Source organism: Taeniopygia guttata, chromosome 3, assembly GCF_048771995.1.
Source record: "Taeniopygia guttata chromosome 3, bTaeGut7.mat, whole genome shotgun sequence".
NCBI lineage: Eukaryota > Metazoa > Chordata > Aves > Passeriformes > Estrildidae > Taeniopygia > Taeniopygia guttata.
This window is the reverse complement of record NC_133027.1, coordinates 25,089,234-25,100,097: the sequence shown is the minus strand read 5'-3', so window position 1 is coordinate 25,100,097 and position 10,864 is coordinate 25,089,234. Positions and strand designations below refer to the sequence as shown.

Sequence of the window (10,864 nt, the reverse complement as noted above, 5' to 3'; positions counted from 1 at the left end):
ACAAACCAATAATTACACACTTAAGAGAGACATTAACTATGAGTTTCAGAGTTGTGCAAGCCTGGTTGCTTAGTGGTAGTCCTAAAATCAACGACAAGTTTTTACTATTTATTCATTTTAGCAAGCAAGGGCATTAATGTTCATTGACTACAAGTTGCCTAGTTCTCTTAATAATTAGTGTTCTCTCTTCTATTGGTTAATGATTCTCTCTCTACTCATGCTAATTAGTCTGCGTGTTTGCTGGGTCCTTCTGTTCTTTTGAGTTGGGTTTCTTGAATTGGTGGGCTGTGAGTCAGTGGTGTGGGAATCTCTCCCTGACAGAATTATCTTTTACCCGTTCAGAGCTGATCTCAGCACAGTTGCTTTTTTAGTTCCTTCCTTATCTTGGGAGTTTTGCCAAATGCCCTTGTGGCCTGTAAATTCTGTATTTTATGTATCCACTATCAGAGGTACATCCTTCTTTCCAAGCCTTGTTAAGCTCCCCCTAGGTTTGAGATCATTGAAACATGTTCAACCCTTAAAAAGGCAATTCTCCTGCCAAGTAATTTCTCTTTTCCACAGCTGGACTTCACTTAGACCTTGTTTGGTAGCTGCTCTCTGTTTCACAGATTAGAACTTCTTTCTCGTTGATTAGGCTTGAAATTGTACAAAGATGAAACATCAAATCACATCCTTTGTCAAGAAAATATTTACATATTCCGCATCTTGCAACGGAAACTCGGCAAGACTGCAGGGACAAGGCTGAGGTGGCGTTTCCCCGAGCTGCGGCGGTAGAGTTTGGTGATGAGCCAGCGGGGGCGGGCGGTGGGCACGGCGCGGCCGGGGGAGCGGCCGCTGACGGGGCGGGAGGGCTCTGTGTCGGCGGGGCCGGGCGCCGGGTCAGTGCTGTTTCGGTGCCGTGTCAGTGCTGTTTCGGCGCTGTTTCGGTGCCCTGTCGGTGCTGTGGCGGCGGAGCGGCCCGGGCACACGGTACTGCGGCGGCGGCGGCGGCCGGCGGGCGGGCGGGGGTCGCGGCGGGGGGCGGGCGGTGCCAGCCCGGTGGAGTGAGTGGTTTTTGCCGGGATCAGGGCTCCTGCCCGCAGGGCAGAGGGCGAGGTCCGTGACAGACCGGCTGTCCCTCCAGGAACGTCCTGCCGTGCTGCTCCGCGGGGTTATTGCTGGAGTTTGTTCCAGGAGTTTGGTATCGCCCGGCCTCTCTCCTGCAGCAGGGACGGGCGGGAGGGTGAGCACGGAGGGGGTGTGTGTATGGCTCTGGGTGGGATCAGCGGGGAAGCTGAAGAGAAACTGCTCTTTGGAGTGCGAGTTTTGCAATCTCTGGGAGTACTTTGGCTTCCCCCTCGTCCAGCCGCTCCTAGCCCCGGCGGTGGAAGGAAGCTTTTCGAGGCCGGGCTTGGCGAGCAGCTGCAGCCTCAGCGCGGTGCGGAGGCCGAGCCGGGCGGGGCCGCGCTGTGCTGCGGGGCCGTCCTGCGGAGCAGCCCCGTGCGGGACGGGATCTAGCAACAAAGCGTTGCAGAGAACTGCTCTGGGGCCCATATCCAATTACGAAGAAGGTTTAAGATCTTGGATCAGATTATAAACTTGCTGCTAAATTAATTTACTTGTTCCTCACCGAAAGGCTGGTGCCTGAATTGTTTTGGACAAAGCAATGTGAGGGCATTTTTAATACAGCCATCACAGCAGTAGCTGCCTCTCTGACACCTGTGTGGCTGTGGTCCAGTGCACGAAAACATCAAGAAAGTTTGTGATTAATTTTCAGGTCCATTATTGCTATTCAAAAAGACAATTTAGCAATTTTGTGGCTCTTTTATCACTACTTTCGATTTTACAAAGGGATATTCATTAAAGAGTCATGAAGGGGTCATCAGAATAGTTTTGCAGCCCTATGTAAGTGTTCAGCCTGAACCCCAAATTCGGACCTTTAGCAGTGCATTTGCAGGAAGATATTCCTGGCTGTTATCAGTGGAGCAGAGTTGAGACTGGCAATCAGGGCTCTGCATGGGCTGAATTTTATCAGCTCCAGCTCTGCCTTGCGGAGAGGTCAAGATTACATGTTTGTTTGGTTAAATTTTTTATGGGATTATAGTTATTTTGGTATTTATTTTAATATGGAGGTTTATGTTTGATTTTAATTTGAATTTTTTTTCTTATTGTTTTATGTGTTACAGGGAAAAATAGTTTTTTCTCTATAGTTTATAAGAGGATTTTAGCTTTTAAATAAAGGTATTTCTTTATATTTTTATCTGGCATTTGAATTTTTTACTGACTTTGATGTTTTTATTTTTTATATATGTTTGTATTTTGGGTTTTTTTTTTCTTACTTGAAGGAGGATTGAAGTAGTGAAAGGGTTAATGTGTTGTTTGGGTCTTGTAAATGGTTACTTGATTTGCTGGTAACTTGTGGAAGAGAAAAGAGAAAGTTCTTGGGTTTTTTTCATGTCTAGTTTTTTAGTGTTTGGAAGTTTTGTATTATTTTTTAAAATTCTTCTCTTGCTAAACTATGACACAGAGCTAGGTGGAAGCTGAGCAGTGGTTTTGAAGACCTGCATTTTGGATGGGTGCACCTCTTTCTCCTGTGAGTCAGTTCCTAACCGAGTGGTGGCTGTGTGCTGTAGATCCTGTGGAAGATAGCACCCAACACAAAGGACTTCAGTGGATGGGCCAGGGATGCAGTCTCCCCTGTCACTGTTGTGCTGTTTGTGCCTCTTTATTGATGCCTTGGGATTATGGCCAGAATTTTTACTTTGTGGCTCAGCTATGTATTGTGGTGTGTATGCAAGCATAAATAAGCCTGCGGGAGAACAGATAAACCTTTGGCTTAACAACGAAGCATTCTGTTATTCTGTGCCTCTGTTTTATGAAATTTGCTTCATTCTTCTGTGACCCATTACTGATAAGAGTACAGTGTTAGCTTTGTTTCCAGCATCAGGCAAGCTCACATCAGCTGCCCATGTCATACAGTGCCATGTGACTGCACATGGTAGGGAAATTTGAAAGGACCAAGTGTTTCATCCCAGTGCCATCATTTGATGGGCTGACTTGAGCCCCCTGCTGCCAGGGGCATTGCTCAGGCCTTATCTGCCCAAAAGAGGTCAGTTTGGTTTTTGATTTTCAGTTAAATTTTCAGGGCAGATAGAATATAAATCTGTGTTACAGTTTGACTGTAGCAGCTGGATAGGGAACGCAGTAGGCCTGGTGATCTATGTTGCTTTTAAAACCATATTTGTAAAGGCACAGGAGCACAGGGCTCTGAATTGTCAGAGAGGTGAAAATAGTGCTGGTGACTCTAGTTTGGTGTTCTTTGGAAGCCATTCATTTGATATGGTACATTTTTCAAGTATGGTATGACATGTGACAAAACCCAACACCTACTGAAGAGATTGCATCACTGCAAGGTTAAAATATGCTATTCAGGAATACCCTACAGTTCTGCTTTGGTTGTAAAACTCCAGTAAGCTGTTAAAACTATATACAATAATATATTATTTAGGAGATGCTTATGATGTGGCTGAATATCTGCATATTCTGGTAGTGTGTAGTTTTTCTTTTATTCCATTAATCCACAGGAAACTTTGTTGCATCAAGCACAAGTATGAAGGACTAGATTGTTTTTCTACTTTCTCATTTATCCAACTGTGTTTAGTAGTTTGGAGTGGAGCATTCAAAATGCTAATTTAAAGCATGCTTCCATGAGATCATCATCTTGATTTTATCAGGAAACAAGAACTCTGAAGCCATGGCGGGGAAACCCAAGCTGCACTACACCAAGGGAAGGGGGAAGATGGAGTCAATCCGATGGCTGCTAGCAGCAGCTGGGGTTGAGGTTTGTACCTTTTTTATAAAGTGATTTGTAATTACATTAGGTATTCTCTGGAAGGGTTTCCCAATTGCATCTGTGCTTAGGGATATGCACATCATCATATATTGTGATGCAGAATGCTTAGATCGAGTGATACAAGCTTGTGTTGTATTTCATGTGCTCCTTGAGCCATAGCTACACAGCAAAGAGATTTTAACATACAAAAGAACTGATGGGTGTCATTTTTGAAAAATAACTTGAAATTGTAAATTGCTGCTACAGACAAAACTGTGACTTTTTCTCAATGCTCATAACATCCCCGTATCTCATGAGTCCTTTCCACTGAAAGACCATGCATACCACATGAAAACTTTTGAATATTCTGTCCAAACAAAGCACCTTTTGTTCTTTAGGTCAGAACCTGAGTATGATAAATCAGCAGATCTGCCCCAGCGGCAGTGTTATGTAGATTCACATCAGGTGAAGACCATCGTAAGACATCTTAATTTCTACATTAAGTTTTTGTTTGAATATGGTTTTTTGAAGCTATTTATACTACGTTGGAAATAAAAGGCTTTTTTAAATGGTACTCACTTGAGAATGTTGCTGAACAGGAGTGCTGAGGAAACCAAGATCTTGTCCTCATTCAAATATCCTTATTAAATAAAAAATCCAGTGGATCTAAGAGAGAGATAAATGCTATGTAAAAGAGGCATAATTTACAAGAAGTTTCTTAATATTTCATGAGGCACCAGCTGCTTTTTGAGTGATTTGGTATCCATTTATGGTTCATGCAGGTGACTGGTCTTTATAATGAGGAAGTTCTTTCTGGAGCATAATGCATTGTGCAGTCCTGTGGGGTTGGGGACATCAAAGTCTTGGGTTATAGTCTCTGCTGGAGCAGAGATGCAGTAGGTGGTCTTTCCAGGAAACTTTCCTGTCTGACCATCCAGGAGCCTCTTCATCAGTCCCTACAATAATTTAATCATGGTGTAACAAAAGAGTTATACTGTGCCTCCAGGGAGGGACCCGGAAGAAAGGAAACTACTGATGTTTTGTACTCTCACAGTGTAAGTGAAGGTTTGGATACATGGGCTCCTGCTGTGTTTCACCTGGCCAGTGTGACGGGTCCCCATGCCCTTTGTTGTGCAAAGGGGGCAGTTCCCAGCTCTTGCCTCGGGCTCCCAGGGGTCCATGAGCAGCTGGAACTGCAGCTGCTCACCAGCTACTGGCACTGAATGGATTCCTCGGCAGGGTCAAGACAATGAGAAAAGCATGGAGAATAGTGTGGAGAGGTGCACTCTAACTGCCAGACTTCCTTCCACTTCTCCACTGCCTCTGGAGTGACATGGATGTTTTCTATTGTTGCTTTTCAGTTTGAGGAAGAATTCATAGAGACAAAAGAAGACTTAGAAAAATTGCGCAATGGTGAGTCTGTAAACTAACCCGAAACACCCTAACCATAAATTCACACAAACAGAACAAAAGAACAACAAGAAGTATTTTTTAAAGAGCTGCAATATTATGTGACCTGTAAAGAAGAGCTTTCTTGTGGATGCTTTTATCCCTGAGAATTGACAATGTCTTGGTCTCTTACCAGGTCTCTCCCTTATTTTCAGTGTAGTATTTCAGCAGTCTGAGTAGCTTGCTCCTTTTTCTTCCCCAGATGGAGTCCTGCTGTTTCAGCAGGTGCCCATGGTGGAGATGGATGGGATGAAGATGGTGCAGACCAGAGCCATCCTCAGCTACATTGCAGCAAAGTACAACCTCTATGGGAAGGACCTGAAGGAGAGAGCCTGGTATGGTAACAGTGTGCCACTTACTAACACTCCTCCATGATTGTTAAAATGTACAGAAAGAATGTTGCTGTGCAGTATCTGCACCTAAGGGTGAGTATGCCTAACAGACTGTCACTTACTGGAGGGGGTTTATTTTGTGAGAATGGAAGGGCAACTCCAGAGATTGTGGAGATTACCATGGACTGTCAATTGTTAGCTAGCATCCTCTCATGATTAGATCTCAAAACTATTTTTTTTTTCCTAAAGTGTTTTGCATATGCAGTCTTTTCTCCCACAGCATAAATGAATAGATTATCAATGGAAAACAGCATTAATTCCACCTTAAATACATTATTTGCAGCCTTTTATCTTGTTTATTGCATACACTGTGAGCCCGTTTTACAATCCGTGTTTTGAAAAAAATGGGAAGTTTTCTCAAAGTGGAAGAACCAAGAAAATAAACTAGTGTATTACATTATATTCACTAATAAACATTTTACTCAGTGATCACTTCAGAGTTGTATTTCAGGAAAATAATCAAAATGGAAAGATTGAATGATACATGTTGAACAAAAACATTTGTTTCAGGATTGATATGTACGTGGAGGGAACTACAGACCTAATGGGAATGATCATGTATCTCCCTTTTCAACCAGCTGATACAAAAGAAAAGAATCTTGCCTTAATCATTGAACGAGCTACAACCAGGTACTTCCCTGTTTATGAAAAGGTAAGTGATAAATCACCAGCAGTTCACAAAGTGACTTCTGGGCTCCCTCTCCTGCCCCACTCCCCTGCTCCCACACTGTACCTTCCAGAAGGCACCTGACAGTAGAACTCTAGGAATGTATATTGGAGCCAGTATCCAGCAATATGAAAAGATGGCCACAAAAGAATTCTTGGCTGGTTTCAGTACTGGGTCTCTTTGCTGTCTTTCTTTTCCAACCTAGTTTAGTGGCTGATGGCTCCCAGTGTTTTGCCTAAATGCACCATTTCAATACTTGTACCAGCCTTCAGTACTTATTATCTAGAAGTGTAGTATGTTATAGAATTGTTAAGGCTGGAAAAGACCTTCTAAAGAACATTAAATCTAATTGTCAGCCCAGCACCACTACTATATTCAGCATTAAACTGTTCTCCTGTGACATATCCATGTTTCTTGAACACTTTCGGGGTTGGTGAGTCCACCAATTCCTTGTAGAATCTGTTCCAGTGCTTTACAACCCTTTACATGAACAAAAATTTCCTAAAATCTTGTCTAAACCTTCCCTGGTGCAACTTGAGTTAGTTTTCTCTTGTTTTGTCACTGGTTACCTGGGAGAAGAGGCCGACCTCCACCCTACTACAATGTCCTGTCAGGGTGTTGTAGAGAACAATAAGGTCTCCCACTCTGCCTCCTTTATTGTTGCTATTCAAAGTTAAATAATACTTGTGCTTTACAGCTAAGGATCCAATTCTATGTTCTTCCTCAAATCCATTGCTTAAATGTATTATATTTAGAGACTATGATTTTCATTCTCTGAATTGCTACTTGGGCATCCTTAGGTGTGCACAGAGAGCTTCTGCAAGCAAGATACATGTAGCACAGAAAGCATGAAGCAATTATTTACTGGCTAGCATGCAGCAAAGAGCCTGAGGTGTGAGGGAAGGCATTGGTATGCCTGTCATCCCTTTAAAGCACATGAGGAGGCTTTCTTGGCTAGGGAGGAGTTGGTCAGGAGGGGATGGATTGTTCTTTTCGTCTCCCTGGAACATTGCCTGGATATTACTGAACTCCCATTTTCTACCAACTTGCTGTTTGCTTTGTTGTTTTATTTCTCCTGTAAGGATATTTTAAATTTTGTGCATTTTTTTTTCCTGTTTGAATTTAGCCAGCTGTGATCCTCATCTCACATATTTGCTTCTGTTTGTAACTTTTCCTTTTGTGCCATGTGTGGCTGTGCTGTATACACTTTCTCACAGTGCTTTTTCAGGGCACAGTGGTCGCCTCGGAAATCTGCCGAGGGTACAAAGCTGTGTTGTTTCACAGATGAGCTGGGTTTCCAGCTTGAAGCCTTTGCTGCCAGGCAGCTGAAGTCCACTCAAAAAATACAGGACTTGATGCAATTTCATGTCCCACTTTATTAGAGCCTTAAATTGCAAAAACAAAACCCACAGTGTCTGCCCTGTAAAATAACAATGTAAATGACATAATCCAGCACTTCTGTAATCACAGTTCATATATATCCACTGACATACCAATGGAGGGCTGTGCTGAGAGATATTGGTTACACATCCAAATATTTCAAAGATTAAAACTCTGGTATGTATTTTAAGTTATTAAACAATAAAAACATGCACCAAAATTCTCTAAGCCTGTGCCTAGGTGGCATAAACTACTGTTGTGATGTTTTAGCACGTATTTTAGCACATTTGTTAATTAAGAGCAGCCTTGGTGTGACTTAGGCACAGACACAGGCTTCTCTTGCTCCTGATAGGAGGGTGACAGTCTTCAGGACAAAGGTAGGCTGGAGAGCTGGTAACTGCTCTGAAGCTGTGCTGCAATGTTCATCTCAACTTGTCTACTACACTTGTTAGTAGCTTTGGCAGGCTCTTATTCTTGCATCAGCAGTTTGCCATAAAGTAGTCCTTCCTTACAGGATAAAGGGTTGGAAGGTTGTATTCTTTCATTCATTTCATATTTCAAACTGTAATCAGCAGTATCAATTTTTGCTGAAACATCTGGTAATTCACTTAACTTTTTTCTTAAAAATTCAAGGTGTGCTTACATGTAAACTGGCTTATCTCTTCCAATTACTTTAGTCCTGTTTATTTTGTGTGATGAAATCTTTCTTGTCGTACTGGACTTGGTATATAGCTACCTGGTGCAGTAGGTTAGAGTGAGAGATGGGATCACACACATTGAAACATGAATTCTGATTTAGTTTTGTGTTTATGTATCACTTTCTAACTTCATAGGTTCTTGCATGGCTTTGTTCTGCTGTGTTTTTTTCAGAAATCTGTCTGCAACGAAATACCTAGATAAAATTGTTACATCCCATGTGAATTTTTTTTGTTTATTTGTTCATACTTTATAGGCCTTAAAAGATCATGGACAGGATTACCTTGTTGGCAACAAATTAAGCTGGGCAGATGTCCATTTGCTGGAAGCCATTTTAATGGTAGAGGAATGTAAGCCTGATGTACTGTCTGCATTCCCTCTGCTGCAGGTTAGTAATCATCTGGTGTCAATATGGAAGGTAACAAACAAATTTCACTGACTGTTGTTAAAAGTTAATTATGTTTACATCTTTTAAGCCATTGTACTGACACTTCTCTAGTCTGTGTGACTACAAAAACCTGCACTCAGTGCACTGCCTTGCCTCAGAGCTGCTGGGGACTCACCTTTCTCCAGTTCTGCTTTTCCTGTCCCGGCTGGCAGGAATTCACTCACTAGTGCTACCAATTTGGTCCTTTAACTGCTACTTCCATGTCTTCAAACACAGCAACAGCATCTGGAAGGAAAGTCTGTGGCCTGGTTTTATCTGCAGTTCCTGTCCTTTTCTTTTTGCCAGCACAATTACATTTTTAAGAAATCATATACAAAGAGCAGTTAAATTTTGCATGTCTTGACTTCTGTAAAAAAAAATTTGCACTAAGATATTCCTGTCTTTGCCTCTTTTTTTTTTTTTTTTTTTTTTTCCCCTCAAATATATCTGCTGGATTGGGATCCAAGATACCGGTTTTTTTTTCTTCCACTTTTTACTAGATGAATCTTAACTCTTAAATAATAATTTCTCCCATTCCGGTCTGGGAAACTAAGATATAGCACCAGCATTACAGAACATAAAAAGCTAGTACTTTTAACTAGCTTTTACTGTTTAAAGCTTTTACTGTTTAATAAATATGTCTGACAAGTAAAAATCCAAGTCACCTGATCTTTAAACTATAAAGGATGGAATTATAATTTCCTTAATCTCACTGGCTTTACTGCTGCTTCTTACAGGCTTTTAAAGGAAGAATCAGCAACATTCCAACAATCAAAAAATTCTTACAGCCTGGCAGCCAGAGGAAGCCACCAATAGATGAGAAGTTTGTTGCTGTTGTAAGGAAAATATTCAATATCTAATCTGATGAAGATAACCCAACTGTAGCATATTACCAGAGCTTGCTTTGTAAGAGTAAATAGATGCATAGATGTGCTCTGTAACTTGCATCATATGGCCAGTGTTGAAACAATACATTGTGAATACACTTTAAAATTAGAGTAAAAGGCTAATTTGGACCTGTTGAGTCCAGTAAGAAGAATTTCATGAAGCATTTATATGAAATAAAATATGCTGACACTTCGTGTGTGTTCAATTACATGCATGCCTGATAGGGTAATATGCTCATTTGTAGCTTCTGGAGTACTGTAGAAAAGCCACATGATCCCCAACCCCCTTTTTATAAACTGCCAGAGACAGGAGCCACACCATGAAAATGGAGAAATCATTTAAAATCAGGCCTAGAATCTTTTGGGTTGGTTCTCTACGTGGTCTCCTAGAAAGTTCACTGTCTCCCTGCTGTATTTCATAGCGTAAAAATTAAGTAAATAAAACCTTTAAAATAAAATTAAAATTCATTATCCTTTTAAGTTTACGGGCAGAAGTAAAAAACTTTTCTAATCCCCACATGAATCTTTAGGAGCGATTTTTTTTCACTGAAAGATCAAAGTCCTTATGTTTAATTGGCCTGCTGTGGTTTTCATCCACTGAAGAGCACCTATTCCCTTACTCTTCTTTTTGCTGCTTGACTGGCTGGCCAGTGAGGCAAATGCCCATTAAGTGGCTCTTTTGTGAGGTTTTACCTTCTGCAGTCACTTCCCACAGTTATAAAGCCAAGTGCACTGGCTGCTTACCTTTACAGTAAGAGTGAGTTTTACCTTAATAGTGCTTAAAGCATGCACTACTCTGTCAGATTCTTTACCCTAATTTCATGGGAACAATCACTGTTCCCTTTAAGAACATTGCCATAAACCATCCTTCTTTGCACGTAGTTGTTTCTCCTTAGGAGAACTCCAACTGATTAGGCAAACAGTCAGCCAGTGTACATGAAGAACTGCTGCCCAGCAAAGTTAACTCCTTCCCCGACTTGTGCCTAAGAAGAGCTATGTGCATCTCAAGAGGTACAAACCACAAGTGCCTCAGTCACCTGGGCACTGCTGAGTTCCAAACAGGTTTATATTAAAATTAGCTTAATAGAAGGAAACAGTGCTTAGCCATGCCCAGCACAGTACTCGTTCCACTGGGCTATTCCTCTCTTCCAAACA

At 41.7% G+C, this 10,864-nt stretch overlaps 1 protein-coding gene across 1 annotated transcript; it reads left to right on the top strand.

The window, feature by feature from the left end:
- Positions 1-879: 879 nt before the first annotated feature.
- LOC100190204 (glutathione S-transferase class-alpha-like) lies at positions 880-9,901 on the top strand. The gene is given in 7 exon segments (NM_001245829.1): positions 880-969; positions 3,714-3,820; positions 5,173-5,224; positions 5,463-5,595; positions 6,163-6,304; positions 8,652-8,783; positions 9,560-9,901. Coding segments are annotated over 6 exon segments (669 nt in total). The 5' UTR covers positions 880-969; positions 3,714-3,733; the 3' UTR covers positions 9,683-9,901.
- Positions 9,902-10,864: the final 963 nt, after the last annotated feature.